This window comes from Lepisosteus oculatus, chromosome 3 (assembly GCF_040954835.1).
Source record: "Lepisosteus oculatus isolate fLepOcu1 chromosome 3, fLepOcu1.hap2, whole genome shotgun sequence".
In the NCBI taxonomy this organism is placed as follows: domain Eukaryota; kingdom Metazoa; phylum Chordata; class Actinopteri; order Semionotiformes; family Lepisosteidae; genus Lepisosteus; species Lepisosteus oculatus.
This window is the reverse complement of record NC_090698.1, coordinates 21,334,810-21,353,070: the sequence shown is the minus strand read 5'-3', so window position 1 is coordinate 21,353,070 and position 18,261 is coordinate 21,334,810. Positions and strand designations below refer to the sequence as shown.

Sequence of the window (18,261 nt, the reverse complement as noted above, 5' to 3'; positions counted from 1 at the left end):
ATTTTATTTGGAGAGGATTTGAAGACATGCTGTTTTGGTATTTCTCTTTGCTTCTTTTATGTGTTCATGCTGTTGTGTAATTCCAGATTTCTTAACATACAGTAGTACTCGATGCTTTTCTAACCAGGCTTTTTTCCCCTCGATAAAAATACTTTACTTCTTTTCCTATCATATTAGCAACTTTGAATACGTAAAAGTTTTTACACGTTACTGCAAACTTTCTCTATAGACTTTCTCTATATAACTTTCTCTTATAGTATAATTCTGGTATGACTTTCTTTTAGGAACTACAAATTGTGTGCTGTAGCACACTAACACATTTCCTGTGATGCATTAAAAACATAAATATGTTGAGAGCCTATTTCTTCTAAACAAGAGAATAATGCAAACGGATTTCAGTCTCGGGTAGAAAATGGAATGCACATATAGCTGGGGTAAATCTGACACATTAATGCTCAAATCCATTGCAAATCAAAGGAGGTTAAATACCAATGGGGGTCTATTTTTTTTTTGCTGCTAGCAACACTTGTACTCAATGTGGTATCAACATGACAAGAACATGTACAGTATTTCTCTTTGGAAAGCCATATACACAAATGCTGCCTGCTAGGGAAGTCTAACAAATGTATGTGATGTGACTGCGTTGATATGCTGACCTTTTCCATAACTGTGCACAAAAGTAAGTTGAATTGTATAGAAAGAATATATTAAATCTGTGGCATTGGAGACTACATAAGCCATCACAAAATGCTAATTGTGATTTCTGCCCACCTGGTATTGTAGCCTAGGCATACCATTTCTCCCCATGCCAATTATTCAACACCAAGCCAACATGTACAATACTTTCTGACGCATTCAGTTTGGAGCTGTTGTCTTAAGCTACAAAACCTGATCTTGCCACAGTGACGTTCAGGTGTCTCTGCACAGTTTGGGATGCAGGATAGCGATGATTCTGGAGTTGCCTCAGTTGGATATGCTGATTGTGTGCAGGCATGGAGATGCATACTGTAGCTGTTCTGGCCCATTGTCAGTAGCGAGTTAAAGACGTTAGATTGCATTGTGTCTGCAGACATGATCAAGTCAACCAGTGCACACTACAGTGTCTGGTGACCCTGGACATTGATATTCCTGCCCTCAGTATCCCAATGGCCTCTTCCCTTCTACATTGCTGTGGTCATGACATTTTGACTTTGACATAATTAGTGTGGGTTTTCCTCGGTTTTCTGTTCCCATGGTAACAGATCCAATACTATGTGAACACAACACGATCACGTCCACAGATCTATAAACTATTCCATCATATACAGTGTTACTGTACAGGTGACTGAGATTTTTTTTACAGTTGGTTAATTTGTTTATTAAATGAAATAAAAGATTTTACTGATATACATATACTGTAGGGAAAATATTGCAAACAAGCGTGTTTGTTGTCATTTTAATGCCTCTCACTATGTTTAAAATAACCTAGCTTTATTTAGTGATGTGTTTTTATCACAACTCAGTTGCTATCAGACTATTTTATCTCCATTGATATTAAGACTAGAAATTGTTCAAAAATAAAATACATGTTGTTCTTCTAGCTTATGTTAGGACAGGAAATCAATGTGCTTTTATTTCCTCACTGGTTAAATGAGAAATATCCTGGTAAATATTCTTTTTAAAATAGGCAGTGACATAGAATTCTTATCATATCAATGCACTCAAAAACAGATCTTTAAAATAAAAAAAACGTGAATAATGTTTCAAGGAAATCTGATAGATCAAAAATTAAATAAAGAAGGTTAGAACTCTTAAAAATCTGTTTGTGTCTTTATGCAGTATAAGATGCACTACATATCAAATAGCATTGACTGGAAGCAATGTAGTTAATAACCCTCTACTGCTAACTGGCTTTAACTGGCTTGATACCAGACTTTCCAGACATCCAGATTTCCTATCACCTTAATAAATCTAAAATATTTGGCAGGTCTGTGTAAGTTTGTTGATTGAATTTACTGTCTTACTATCATCTTAAAACAGTATGATCCATCTCATAGACAGGCATTTTTAATAATTTTTCTATCTAGCAATTTATGACCAAAAAAAAACACTTGCCTGAAAGGATTGTGTTAGCTAACGGATTGGATTGAATCTTTTCATAGAGTTGTGCTTTTTCAGATGTAATACCTGAGGCCCACTAAAAACATTTAATTGGTAAAATACATTACCCCATTAGTTACAACAACTGTGTATGAGAATGTGAGAAAAGTTAGGAAAAATCTTATATCTTTCGTGATAAGGATAAATTCCAGGAATATAAAAAAATTATCTGCGCTCTGAAAATTAGCCAAGAATTTTTTAGAATCATCGTGTTTATATGTCCTTTAACACATTGTTCTCTAGTTGCTTCTGAAGCGAAGGTCCAGTGCTGTTTCTTGGGTGGCTTCACTACATATAGATGATTGTTTATGACCAGACAAAGGCAACAACACTGTTCTTAAATCTGGTTGTGTTCTTGGCAACAGGAGATTCTTAAAGACATGTTTGTGTTATTTTGTGACAGTACATGCAGCTGCTTCAGTACAATAATATGGCAAAATCACAGGTGCAGTATTAGCAGTTCCAGTTAATATGCTCTATCTACAGTGAAGGTGTTTGATTCACTAGATCTGTTCCCACCCTCCAACAGGTAGCAACTCACTTATTTTCCACCTGTCTCTGAAATTGATAGTCATGATGTGCCTGCTTGCATTGTTCTTGATTTTAGGTCTAGCAGTCATCTTACCCCAGACATTCTGGTACATTGTGAGCGCATGGTTTTTGCATGTTGACAGCTTTGGTGTTTCAGTGAAAAAAGTGATCTGCCCTCTTACTTTCTGTTGTTAAAGATACTGTTTTCATTTGCATGTTATTATCATGTAGTGTAAAAGAAATTTTAATCTCTTATTATAGACAGGGAATGTTTTAATTACATAATTCATAATTTTGAATAGCATTAGTATTATTAAAATAACCTACCACATTACTGGAGAGTTTGCCTACTGTCAAGTGTAAGGCAACAGCTACTTTTTCTGGCAACTTTGCTACAGTTCCTCATAATTTATAACCTTTAATAATATGAGTATGTGCTCACTTTATTTTAGAATGTACACACACGAGTGGTATATTTAGATTAACATTCACTTTTCTTCTATTCGCTTTCCGAAATTGTTTGCTTTGCTTTATTTCCTCCGCAGTTTGGTTTGGTTTCTTAAATATCCTGTAGCAAAATTATAAAACTGTCTTTCTCAGACTTGCTTTTCACATTGACAGAATAAACAATAAGTTAACAAAAGTATGTTTGCCTTGAGCAATGAGATTCCACAAGTGACATATACTCAAAGAACTCAAATATGTATAAATAACATGCCCCCATACCCTTATGAAATAGGAACAGAAACCATCAAATAACATATTTCAGATTGGATAATGTGTCTTTTTTTTTTTAAAAGGTGTTATATTGTAAATTTAATAGCTTTTCACAGAGAAAAGACAAGTCCAGATCACACCCCTAGTTAGTATTTTGTAACTGTCCTTTTGCATGGATTACACTGACAAGGTGGCTGCTTTAGTGTGCTGCAAGGCTCTGACTGAACAGAGATAGAATTGCTTTTGGTCAGTCAAACCCTTAGTTTTCCTTTTCTGATCCTTGGCCATGAGTTCGGACCAAATCGTTGGATTGGATTGAAGTCTGGAGCTTGAGACGGTCATGAGAGAATGTTCAGTTTCTTTATAGTTAACCATTTCTTTGTTACTGTGGATGTAGGCCTGTGTTTGTGTCATTTCCACGCTGGAATGTCCATTTTTGGCCAAACATGAGCTTCTTGGCAGGAAGAACCATTTGTCTGGCCAAAATGTCCTGGTACAGGATTTCTCCTATCTCGACAAGGGCTCTAGGACCTGTAGATATCATACAATCCCAAAACAAAATAGAATATTTAATAGTGGCACAAGTGTTTTCTCAACTTGAGCTTTTTTTACGCTAGGTAATTCTGCTAAGCATGCCCAGGAACCTCATTTTTTGTTGTTCAGAATCTGACCATAAGATGTGTTCCAATTGGCATTCAGATGTAGTTTGATAAATTAATATCTTATTATTGTGGTTTGCGCTCAGAAAAGGCTTCTTCCCTGCAACTTGTTCATGAATGCCCCATTTATACAGGAGTGGTCACATGGTAGTTTTCGACATTTAGTATCTGTAGGATTCCAGTGTGTTAAGCATCTCCAGCTGTTCCCTTTGGATTTATGGTTGCTTCCCAAGCCGCTTGTCTCATAGCCTGTGGTAGCAAAGTACATTTGCTTTCTCTTCCTACTAAGGTTGCCATTATACCAGTAGCCTTAAATGTCTTTATAAAGAGAACTACATTGGAAAGTGGTAGATTAATCTTTTTAATGATTCCTTTACAGCCGTCCCCCAACTTATAGAGGGGAATGACCATTTGCTTGCAGTCTTCATAAAGTTCTCTGACTTTAATCATGATGATGCATGCTGAATGTCTTCTGTGTATTTGCCTCCTTTTATACCCCAGAGAAACAGGGAACCTTCCGAGGAGTCTGTACAATTCTCGAGGCTTCAGTTGCACTTCCAAAGAGTAGAATGTTATTGTAGATTTGATTTTGTTGGATTTTATTTAAAGCGATACTTAGACGTGTGCACAAATGTTACCTTTGTGTTTCCAGGAATTCAGTTAATTATGAAAAATATTACTTTGCTCTGTGCAATACAATTATGATTACAGTCTAAAATATTTATAATTAATTTATGCAAAACTCGTTAACCCACCTGTACCTCATGCTGTTTTTTTTGTATGTGTGAATTCTGGAGAACTGAAACTGAAGGGCACTGCACATGTTACTCATGAAATTAGAATTACAACCTACTGTATCTCCAGGTGAATATAAGGAAAACTGGGTGCTTTAGATTTTTTCTCTAATGAAGATTTAAATAATATTTTCTGTTACAAATATACTGTATAAACAATAGTGAAATTCAATTTATATATCACCTGAAAACCAATATTTGAATTTAGGTGTCAAATGGGCTTTTTCTGGGGACTAGGTGTAATCTAAAGGAAAAGCAATTGTTTTATCCACCCCCCAAACTTGTTTCCTGTGCTAAACTGTGAAAAGATTATACACAAGCTTAAAAATTGAAAAAGCACAAAACAAAGTATGCTATGTTAGGGGAAAAGAAAGAAGAAAGAATAAAAGTCTATGGGCTACATCCCTGCAAGAGCAATGAAAATGAGATGGATGCACTGAAAAATAGTAGAGTTGACCATAAGAAGAAAAAAAAACTTTTGCAAAACAGCAAGTTGAAATCCAGACGTTTGCTGGTACAGAGTGCTCTCGAGGCCTTCATACAGGAATGACTTGATAAAAGCTTGTGATGAAATATCTATGTCTGTCTCTATATCTATATATTTACATCCTGCTGTGCAAAAGTCTTAGACAGCTTGGTCCCAATCAGGAGCTATTTATACAGGTTTCCCCTGCCAAACACAGGGGGTTACATTCCTGAAAGACCCTACATCTAGTGAAACCACAGTTGGTAAATACTTGAGACGAGGGTACACAGGGGGTTGGGCTCACATGGTCCATGTTCGATTCATCAGTGGCTAACTTGCAGATTTGTGAAATAAAATTAAACAAAGGAAAGTAATGAAAGGTGGTACGCAACATGGATGTGTCTTTGTGAATGAGGGAAACCTGTATATTTGAATGAACATCAACAATTCAGAGAGGGGAGTTCTTACTACTGGACCACAAATTGCACAACATCACATTCATCAATCAAATCTAATTTGCTTAGATTATATCTAGCACAGAAGTGTATCTACAATAGAACTATGATCCCTACATTAAGAAGGGTGCCATAAAACCATCTCGTATAGGTCCCCCACAACACCCACTTGTTTTTATGCTGTGATCTTTCAGTGTGACACAGACAGCGGATTTACTCGGGCCCTCTTGGAGCCTCCAAAAACGTCCAGGATATAGGGCTTACCCTGCAGTATGACCAGTGGCTTTAAGTTTAACTGAGTGAGCCTGTCTTTTTTAAAACAAACTGAATGATGAGAAACAACTGTTTTCTTTGGTGGTATTGTGCAATAGCATCTGAATTCCTCATTCCAATAACATTTCGTAATTTAATAGGTTTACAGTTTGGTATTTAAGGTTTTGGTGACTTTTTTTAAATAACAGTTTAATAAGATGTAAGCAGTTTTATTTATTCTAGTCCATTAAACATACAGAGCACCACCTTCAATGTTACAATAGACTCCTTAAATTTTGAAGGTCACCGAAAAGGTTTCGGTCATCTTCAGAAAAATGAAGCGTGTTTTGTTCACTTATGTCGTCTCATTTTGTCCAGACTCCTCACATTACAACTGAGCCAGTAGGTCAGCATGACACAGATGCCTGGCACTTTGTGACACAGAACAGCAGCTTGTAGACTAAACATAAATAATACAAGGGACTGTGGAAAAAAAACAGTGCCTTTTATATATCAGTGACACATAAAACTTCATGTTGAATCTTTAAAATTGGTGCTTATTTCTTCATATGTGAATGGTTCATAACACTGTAAACCACATAGAAACAAATGAAACAAATGCTAGAAACCATTGCTGTTGGTGAAGTTTTGACTAAAGAATATGAAATACAACAGCAGTGATCTCATATTTCCTTTACTGTGAAGCTCAGAACTTTTCAGCTGCCTTCATATAATCCCTGAGGCAACATAATTACAGAATCCATTCAAATATTTTACATAAGCCGTTTAGTTTTCAGTAGGAGAATAGAGAAAAAACCTAAACCTTTTTGTGAGTTTAAAGTAAAATGCCAGCTTTCCTTTCTTACCTCAATAATGTATTATAATGCTTTATGGTTTAAATGCTTGAGCTACAGTACATACTGTACATGGAGCTCATCATATTCTGTACCACTGGCTTTAGGGTTATCTTAAACTAAGATGCAGAGATGATTTAGATATACAGTATAGTAAGTGGTAATGCTGGCCCATGCTTTTCCAGACTCCTTGAACATACTTACAGTGCCACCTTAGTTTTTTAATATATTTTAAGAGGTCTGACTCTGCTCTTACTGTATACCACTATTCTCAGAAGGTCACCATCGGGTACTTATTTGGATATGTCAGTTTCTGGTTCAATTTCGGCCTGATATTAAATCCCGACTCTGTGTTAAGGTATTGAAAGGTATTGTGTGAGACGTGTGAGGATGATTTTAGTCAAGGCGTTTCAGCAACATTTCTGGGCGAAGCCTCTTGCCATTCATCATTCATCATGCTGCTGTGAAGAAGATTTCTGTATTATTGCAGAGTTCAGGCTCTCCTTTGGGCACCACAGTTGCCTCATAGCTCCTTGGTCTAAGGTGTCAATTTATGCCAGATGCGCCTGCCTCTGTGCAGTTTGCATATTCACTCTGCTCACGAGGGTTTGCACCATGTGCTCTGGTTTCCTCCCACTTCCCTTGTAAGTTAGATTTAGAATGATAATTATATAGCTAATATCAGCTTAGAGGATCCTAAAGCGTCGAACTGGGTGATCCACAGCTGCCGTTAAGTATCAGCAGCACTTCTTTACAACAAATCTCACAGAAATCACTCACTTCATTAATTGTATTAATGAAGAACTTAATACACCCTTTTTGAAATTAGGTTATTCACAGGAAGTCATTACTACTCTGTAGGGTGGATCAGTATATAAGATTCTTTCATAAGTAGAATATTTTTCTGCATTTAGCTGTTTTGACTGACAGTGCATATTGATGAACAATTAATGCAAACATTTTATGTTTTGTTTTATAGATTTTCTGAAGCTTTTAGCACCTGTTCTGTCACCCAATATAAAATGCTATTCAGGATAAGTGTCTTTTTTCCTCTTTGCAGTAAAGAAAAGAGAGTTAAATCTTCAGGTCTTTGCTGTGCTTGACAAATGGAAAATGCAGGCTGATGAAATCAGTTACTTTAAGCTATAACTTGCCACTTTAACTGGTCGTTGTTTTCAAATTCAAGTTCTACCCTGAACCATATGAATGCTAATTTTGTATTCCTCAATTCCCTGTGAAGACTAGCAGCTCAGCCAATGCTTGGTTGGCATGTGTGGAAAACATGATTTTTGTGTGATGTAATTTGATTAGTTTTGCTAAAACCTCTGCCCAAAATCTATGAAATACTCATCTGTAAGGAAAGAAATATTAGAAGCCTTCTGTAATGTTGCAGCATTTAAAGTCTCCCTGATTTGCCATGTATTTGTACAAAACTATTTTAGTGCACAGTTAATAATGGAATAGCTTTAGTTAGACTTGAAATAACTGCTAGTGAATCAAGTAAAACAATTATGGCAATTCATTATTATATGTTTTTAATTAGTTTAGTCTCCTGTGAAATATACTGTATGTCTTGAACACTCCTCTAACTTTTAATTTCTAACCTGTTAGCGAAAGAAGTGTTATTGGGTTTTTTTCCCAGTATCTAGTCTTTGATATATATTTTTTTACTTTTATCACCATCTATTTCCTGTAACTTATTTTCCTTCCTTTGTATTGCCAGGGGTCTTTTTATTGTCTTTTTGGTGCAGTTTTTTGCCAGTCTGAATTGAACACTGAAATTAATCTTCAAGAAAGATTGATACAGAGTAGTTTAAAGTTTATTTCTTCTGCACAGCCTTTGGTTCCAAAGCTTTACTACTGTGTGTTTCAGAGCTTTGTAGGATGTGGTTTTGCTTTCAGAAATTTGTGTTTTCTCCCTGTGATCAACTTTAGGCCAGTTCTGGGATCACAGTGCAGTAAGTAGCCATATAGATATATTATGGGCTTTCTGTGGACAGAGGAGGTAGACACAAGCTGATACCATTTCAAAAGGCAAGTTGCAAAATGGAAGCATGTATTTTTATTTATTAATTTTCATTAAGACATGTTGTCTGAAGTTTTGTTGTTGCTTTATTAATTATCCCTTAGTTACCAATTTCTTCTTCATTCAGCTTTTGGCAAATTTTATGATTGTGGACCCAAGTGCAAATATGTTTTTATTCCCTTAAATATATATTTAGTCCCCTCTGTGCTACCCCTATCCCCTGACATCACATACTAGCAGCATTATAATAAAATTAAGTAGTGTTTTTGTCTCTGTGGTATCCACCTCAAACATTTCTTTTCCTCTTTTGATTTGTTTTTTTAGATCCCTATGGTGCTATTATGGAACAGGAAATGTAGCATAACTTTAGGAATTGTGGTGAGGCCTCTTGGCCAATTTGAAAAATTCCCACCTCCTTTGTGTTTGTTCTTGTCTTCTTGCCATTTATTTTTTTTAATTAGCATATTTACATACCACAAGAAATTTCCCACAGAACTTTGTGTGGCTGCTCATGTAAGTCTCATCAATTAAATAGGTAGATTTTAATTAATTGTAATTTCCTTACACTGAAACCCAGATCTAACCCTGGCCATAACTGAATTCTGAGTTTCAAGAAAAACTTTCAAGTAAATGATGAGAGAATAATTAAAAAGTCCCAAGACAGAAACAGACATTCAATATTAATAGTATAATATACATTAAACATAGTCAGTATAATAGAATAGTAACAATGTTTAACAATGTTTACTCATTGCCCTGTGATACATTCACACTAACACCCTACAGTTCCATCAATTCTGCTTCTGCATTTAAATAATAAAGTGGGCACTATGCACAAAAATTGGACCTGAGCAGAATGCAGCTTCATTCAGTCAGAAATTACATTTTCAGTGGCTAGAATACAATTTATTGAAACAAAAAGGTCACTGAGAAGTAACTAAGTATTGATAAAGAAGTTTTTGGAGGAGCTTGGCAAAGAGTCACGGAATATGATCAGTCCTGTCAAGGTAAATCCAGACAAGTCCAGTTGTCAGACTGCATTTCACCCAGTTTCCATGCGTTTTGCCTGCAAAAGAATGTATATGCTTTCCACCGTTTTGGTAGCTCGGTGGCCATCTTGTGTTTTTTAATTCAAAAGTCTGCCATTATTGTAGCATTTATTAAGTTGTTAATTCATGAGAATAGAAGGCTGGACTGTTTTTTTTTGTAAAGCGTTCATCTTGTCCATGTGTAGATAAAGTTCTTGACTGGTCCCAATAAAAAGAGTTGTGTTAATCTTTTCTTCTCCCAGCATTCCTCACAAATTCCCATATTTATTTCCTCACAACATTGGTACTAGAGAATCCACTAGCTTAGGCTGAAAGAAGGACCTCATGGGCTTCAATAGTCATTGGCAAGTTGCCAGAGAATTAATGATGGCTGTGCCTTCCCAGTGCAATGCAGGAAACAGACATAGACCAACAGAATGAACCAGTATAGGTCATGTCTCTCTAATGCCATTTAAATTAGTTTTTTTATTCCACAACACAATTTTTTTTAATCTGTATGATTATTTCTTACATAGATAAAGTAGTCCTCGCCACACAATTATTTGCCTTTCTGTTGCTGACTTGAGTTCCCATCTTGGCTTTTCAGAGATGGATTTTCATAGTACATTTACTTATTTCATCGCAGTCATTCCCTATAAGCCTTTCCTAACCACTTTTCCTTTATTTTACTTTTTTTTTCTATAATAAATGTATTGCAATCTGTTAAAATGAAAACCTTTATGGTAGTGTTGAATCACATCTACTCTGACTTTCAAATCAGTGGCATTACAGTGCCAAAGAAAGGAGGAATTTGCTTTTTTGAGTGTGAAAGGTGTAGAAAATTGAAATCCATTACCTCCTAGTTATTGTATTGCTTGCCATGCTTGCTGCCTTTGCAGAGCAAACTAGCTGTGTCGCGACATCTGGTTATGTCCTCATGCAATCTCTTTCACTACTCCGGCTGCTGCAGAAACGTATCACCCGTACGCATGGAGCACCTGGAGTCAGTTTATGACCATGCCCATTCCAGGTGCTCTTCAGAATAAATACACAGAACTAGACAGAGTTCGGGACTCTGTCATTGAGGTTGAACACTGAACCCTGTGCTTCATTAAGTATAGAAAAAGGTTGACAATTAAGCTAATTTCATTTTTAAGAGAAAAACCACAATCTTTGATAAATGTTTAAGTGAAATGAAAAATGAAGGGGGCTTTCTGGAAGTATATGTTCATAGTTGAATTTTCATTGTAGTTAGCCATCAAATTTAATTATCTGCAGGCAGCACTTCAGAGATTACATTTTTAAGAGCTCCCCCACAAAAAAGAAGTCTGAAGACTTCACCTGAAGCCTAGAAGAATCAACACAGTGCATCTTCTCAGTTAGCACTTACAGTAGATCTACGGCCCTGTGCTTCTCTTTTTCATGCTTTCTAATTATTAATGCATTATTTATAAATATGATACTAACAAAACCTACAACTTATTATTATCATCATAGTGATTCAATAAAAGTGATTGAATAAAATGTATCCCATTGGAGGATTCGTTTTTTATAATTGAGAACTTCTCTGCTCATTGCAAATGAGTACTTCTCTTTTTGTTTCTAGTTGATGTTTTTATCCATGATTTCTTGCAAAGATAAACTTGCAGTATTGCGGTATTGCAGTATTGATTGGACTGGTCTGATATTCCATTCTGACTTCAGTTTATCCAGCTCCGTATTTCCATCCTTCTTTATCTGACCGTTTGATTCGTTGTGCGTGTTGCACTGCCCAGATTCCAGGAAATCTCGCAGTTAAATCAGAAATTTAGCTCAACGGGAGGAATCCTGACCGCTGTAGGTTAAGTTGTGATGAATAGCTCTCTATATTAGCTTGTTGCAGAGTGATATTTACTTTTGTTTTTAACAAATTAATGTTGTTCATAAACCATTAACAGCATTCCACTTCCAGCATTCACTCAATACAGAGGGTAGTAACCATTGACTGAAATAAATGTTTTATTACATGGCTTTCATACAGTCCCTCATAAAAGCTTAATTTTCAAATCAATGATGGTAGCCATTCAAGTATAATAGTCCAATAGTGTTTGGATTGATAACTGGCTAATGGATAAAAAACAAAGGGTACATATAAGGAATAAATGCTTAAATTGGAGTGATTTCATTTAAGGGATCTGTACTAGGACAAATGCTCTTCCTAATTTGTGTCATTAATATGGATTCTGCCATTGTTTGTAAACTTGTCAAGTCTGATGATTATTACAGAAGTATGTGATTAGCAAATGTTCTAGAAGCTGCAAAGGAAATTGAAAAATATTTTAAAATTTAAGTGTGCAACCAATTCTTGCAGGTAGCAAAAACATAAAACTACAGTTTTAAATGGATAACACTGAACGTGAGGGTGCTACATAAGTAAACATAAGTATCTGTGTTAACATATCAATTTAAATTTGAAGAAGAACTAAAGAAGGAAAAATGTTAGTATTTAGAGTTAAAAGTGTAGAATTTAAATCAAGGGATGGTGATGTTCAGTACAGCGTGACTATGTACAATCCTGAACTCGTACTGGCTGTCTTACACTGACAGGTAAAAAATCCTTTTTGTCTTGAGAAAACTATAAGGGGACTTCAGACTTGATTCAAGTATACAAATAGAACCATGGAAATAGAACCAGTGGAAGCAAAGGGGAAGTACTTTTTTAAGTGGAAAACATCTGGCAATATTTGACATAAAGGGTTGTGACAGTCAATGAAAAGCTACCCTGCTATGCTGTTGAGTCTAATAGATCAATTTCTTTTAAGAATCTCCTAGCCGACAGCCATGAAACAATTAGCTCTGAACAACCAAACAAGCTAAATGGGCCAAATGGCCTTCTCTCAATAGCAAACTTTCTGTTCTTATGTGTGTTTGCCGGCTTGCAAGATATGTACCCCTTACTTCAAATGTTCTGGGGAACTGTCAGTAGTGTTTAAACTTGACATTTAACCTCTGTGAGTGTGTGCAGTTGTACTTGGGGATGGGCTTTTCTGAAAGTGAAAGAAAATAATAAACTCAGACCTCAGAGACATTGTTGTAATGCTCTCCTGTCTGAGCTTATTGCTGTAATGGTGTAGTAATGGTGTAATGGTACTGTAGTAGTCTAAGTTAAATTCTTATTATGATGATGCTGAAGATTTAATAATTGAAATAAAAAAAATGTAACTTATGTAGGAATATTTCCCTAACATCCAGAGGCAACATTACTCTTGAGTATGCCATAAAATTGAGAGACAATTGTTTTGGAGAAGGCTGACGTAAAAAAAAAGTATTACTAATAAAAGCTAGTGTAGTGCTTGGACTGAAAATATTAGAACAAGGAATTTAAAGGACATTTTATAAATAAACTTTTTCTATCTTTTTAAAAAATGTACTTTTATACATATTGTTATACATACATTCCTGTGAAAGGTCAAAAATTGTGATGAAAGTCTTGTAAAGCATAGTGAGCTATGGTAAAGAATGACAGAAATTTTGGGAAATCCAGTAAATGTAGAATATCGATGTAGTGAACCCCAAGAAGAGTTGACAAAATACCTTTTATATTTACTGCAAAATCTGGCATTTAGATGTGGAGATGCTTTTTCTGGTGCATAGTTATCCTTTGTTGAATTTGATTTTGTTGTTGTGATTTTACTTGTAGAGTTAATTTTAATTAAAACAAATTTAGAGACAAATGTATTAGGTAATGCTGGTAAGAAAAAAAACAGGTAGCAGATATTAGTACCTATTGAAAGTGACATCTTATCACACTGCATAAATTGTCATTGAAGCCACCCAGCTGGATCCTATAAATGTTTATTTCTTGACATAAACTGCAGCTAGCAGAGTGCCTTTTGCAGTAAGGTGGCCTGATTAATGGCTTGATGTGAATTACTCTGTTGCAGGTAGACTTGATAATCACTTTAGAGAAACATGGTCATTTGATAGAATTGTGAAAAAATATTGTGATCTAAGAAGCCTGATCTGTGATGTTGTTTAAGTGAAAGGCTGCTGATATATATATATACAGTATATGAATGCATACTGCCAAAACTTGAAAATATATTATAGCAGTCCAGGTCCAGTTCCATACAGGATAGTTTTTGTCCATTCCATTAATGTATTTGATTTGTATGGTGAAAAAGGTTTCTTGCCATGTTATGTATGGCAGCTTGCTTAAGAATCACATGAACACAACTGTTGGTCATAAAGCCTTATATCCACCCTGGTCCTGTGAAGATACACATTGGAATATTTAGAAGATGAAATTGGATAGATTTTTAAAATTTCTGTCCCTGAAGCATTTTAAGCAGAACAATGCTTGTAAAAGAAATGGGAAGCAGTTACATTAAATTGGCACTTGAGAGACTTAATGAGCAGTACAAGAAAACCTTTTTTGTCATTGTTGTTGTCCTCATTTTGTGTATTTGTTTTTCTCTGTGTTGCACTTTTGCATGACTTAATGTGAAACTGTGTTAACGGTAGCATACCAATAATATATCATTTGGTTTATCGTTCTTGATTGATTAGCAAAATACTGCTTTAAGTTTGTGTTAATTTATTCCACTGAATTTAGCACTAAGATTGTCTTTTGTGAAAGCACAGGGCAAAGGAGTCATATTAAAGATCTTACATGATAACCTGAACTCTTTGTACACCTCCTTACCCCACCACCACCACAAAAAAATAAATTACTTCATTCTTAATTCTGTTGTTTATTTTTTATCCTATCTTGCTTCTGTACATGAAACATTTTGGAGCTGAAGCTGAAATGATATTTTAGTGTCTGAAAATGAACACGGTAACACCCCACTGACAGACATGTTGTGCCTCTCAAACTCCACTCCTGCTGTCCTCTGCGAATATCAGGAGTGGAGCTTGAGCGCTGGATGCCTTTCGGCAGAAACTTTAAATCTCTTTGCTGACATCGTAATTTCACTCGATGTGAGATATTATGGTCTTGTGTGCTCTTCGCAAGTTAAAGCCCATTTTTGGATGATTGGTAAATGTGCACTTCGGCCTTGCTGCTGTAGTTTTATCCACATAATACCACTGACTCTGCTTTCTGACAGGTGACTGCCAATGCACAACTGCTCCTCTTTGCAGAATTAATATGTACTTCAGTACATTCAGACAGCACAGTTATCATTTTGTGCATTTACACATGCTGAACATTTATTTTGAAAATATATGGAACTTACAGGGATTGTAAAAAGTTTGTTTCTCTTTCGCATTTTGGTACCATTTGGCACAATAATATTACACAAGTAGTGAACAGAATTTCAATCGCACTCTGTGGGAAGTGTTGTAGAATTCTCCCAGCTGCTAATACTAAGTGCCCTGTTGCACCATCCTGTAAAATTAAAACATACTGTGTATGAATAGTTCAGGTGATATAGTTTTAATCATAAATCTCACACTCCTTTTTATCTTCCATTTTGTAACCCTATTTTTCAGCCTTTTTGCCCTGTTGTCGAAGAAACACAACAAAGTCCTGGAGCAGGCCACGCAATCGCTTAGGGGGCCATTCAGTTCTGATGACACTGCGTCGCTCCCGGACTATGTGAGTAATTCTGCCTCATGGCTGCTCCCACTGCAAATTCGGGTGATTCACTGGATACAGTTTTTCCCAGGTTCCTTCTGTCTGTTGTGTTCAGGCCTTTTCTTCCTTTCTTTAAAGAAATATACAGTACAAAAGGTAAGATTCAATAAACTGATTTCCTCAAAAAGGCTTGAAAATATCTTAGTTGTTTGAATACATTGAGTACTTATCCACTTTCATGAGTCTATGTATGGGAAGTATTCAAAAATCCCTTCAAATTTTATTTTTTATCACAAAGTATCTTGGCTTTCTGCTTTGTCCTTCAGTTTGATTTACCTCCTTATGCACTGTGTGCAATTCCTCTCTATATTTGGAACTGGAGGGCTTTCTTAGACTTTACTGTCAATACAGCTGCATTCATGCAAGAATAAATGGATTTCTGATTCATGTTGCACTTTGCCAGGCAGTGTTAAAGGCAGTCTTAAATACAGCACCTTGCAAAGGTATCCACTGCCTTTCAATCAACAAAATGTCCCATTTTGTCAAAGTTCCAAATGATGTTTACACAATTTTAAATATATATTATTTTTAATCAAAACTTGAAAGCTTAAGATGAGCACTTTTGTAACTGTTTGGGAATTATCTGCAGTTCTTGCTGACATTTAATTTCTTCTACTCATAAAAGCATTTAGTGTGAGCACTCAGGTTCTGATTAAAATATTCACTTTTTAAAAGCATGTACATATTTGTGATTCAACGAAAGGGGACAGAGACTGAAAGCTTCTACAAGGCACTGTGTACGGTGTGGGACAAATAAGTAATTTGGCCAAAACTGGACAATTTATTTGCATTACACAGTAAAGGGATCCAATATCTCAACATTATCATTTAATCTCAAATTATATTATACAAGTGATACTGAAATTATATATATTTTAAATGAGTTTTGAATGTGTCCAAAGACATTAATGGATTGAAGCGATGAGCTCCTCAGACATGGTGCTGTAAAAGAAAAGGCACATTCACCTGTGTAGGGTCTGGTCTTTGGCAAAGAATGCTTGAATCAGCAATCTCAGATTAAGGGCTGGACTATACACCTGCAATACATTCTTAAAATAACCTAGAGCTAGAACATTTGGTACCATTTACATGGGAAGGAGATATTTAAAGTCCACCCTAAATTTGACAGGGAGCCAGTGCAATTTACACAGGACAGGAGTTATATTGTGTTTTAGTTAGCACAAAAGCTTCAGAAGTCTAGACATACTGAAGCCTATTTAGTACCCTAGTATGTAAGCCATTGCAGTATTCTAATCTTGTAATCTTAAATTAAATTACATTGCCTTCGTATTTTGCTGTATAAAGCAAAAAAGTCCCCCAAACAGGTTATAGTTGCTGCTTTATTTACAATACTTTTTTATCAGTGCATATGTGAACTGGAAAATACAAGGATGCACAGGGAAACAATAAGGCGACTTTGTCTACACAGCAGTTTTGACTGCAAATCTAGCACCGCAAGGTGAGTTTTGTGTTTATAGGTAAACTATCATAGCAAGGAGCTTCTACGACCCCAAATGCTAAATTAATTATTTCATTTATGTAAATGGATTAACAAACACCATGGGACAAAGAGAATCTGACAGGCTCCATATACAGTAGCTGTCATAGTATATGACTGATTTACACTGATGCTGCCCAATGTCTTCACATGCTAGCAGACAGGAGCAGGTAGTTGTGAGGCAAGGGGAGAGATAGTATACAGAAACATCTCGCTGATAGCAGATGCATACAGTTAAACTTGACTTTCTTGCATGGAATGACAGTGTTGCTCCATGAAATTAAATAGTACTCTGAGGTTTCCTTAACTCCAGTTAGTCCTGTCCTTGTCCTTACAGTCCTGGAGGTGCTTAGAGCTGATGTCACAGTTGTCCTTGGGCCTCTAATTCTTATTCATCTCCTGTCGGTTTTGATAGGTGACCATGTCTTTACTGTGCCCTTCTGTGCCTATGGATATTCAAAGAATTGGAGCCTGAAGTAACTTTCTCACATCTTTTTTTAGTTTTTTTTTCTCATTGCCAAAGCGATGCCCTTTCAAATTATTTTTATTACACAGTCTGTTGTGAAATTCTGTTGCATTTTCTCTAGAAAATGCAGGTTTTATTGGGACGGCAAATGAGAGGAGAAAGAGATGGCAGTAGTTAGTTGTTATGCTTCTACACTTCTTAATGTTAGTGTCATTTTTCCCCTGAAAATGACAGAAAAATATACAAAATCTAGAAATTGGTAAATGCCTTTGCATGTGTTTCTTTCCTAGTTTAGTAATAGACATTTATAACATATCATCCACCATTTAACCATTTAGATGAAAATGTAATTAAAGCAAAGATCTTATCTATCAGCAACAAAATATCTGCTGAATGTTGTAAACATAAATGCATACCTGTGTGTTATCTCAGGTTTTCACTGTGGGATGTTCTGACCTCCTTTACAGCAAATCCACAAAGCTGCCATATGGTCTTTGCAGTCTGGAACTTGCCTGGTTAGCACAGCAGTGCACTTCTGTGAGCCCTGATTGATAGGCTATGGAGACAAGCTCTCTCATTGGTGGTAACAGGTTTAGTCTTTGTCAAACCTTTCTATTTATTTCTGACATTGCATTTATTTAGAAATTTTAATATCTCAAGGTACTGAATGTTCACTGTACTGAAAAAGTCAGTACAGTGTTTATATTTATTTTTTCCAGTTTTGCATTTGGTTTGGTTATTGACTTGTTTTATATA

The 18,261-nt window shown here is 35.8% G+C and overlaps 1 protein-coding gene across 2 annotated transcripts in view; it reads left to right on the top strand.

Moving 5' to 3' along the window:
• dym (dymeclin) overlaps nucleotides 1–18,261 on the top strand; it is a 150,687-nt gene that overhangs the window by 84,797 nt on the left and 47,629 nt on the right. For both annotated transcript variants that reach the window (XM_069187013.1, XM_015339502.2), the window contains one exon: nucleotides 15,397–15,502. In XM_069187013.1, the coding sequence (XP_069043114.1) occupies nucleotides 15,397–15,502 (106 nt within the window). The remainder of the gene's footprint in view (nucleotides 1–15,396; nucleotides 15,503–18,261) is intronic.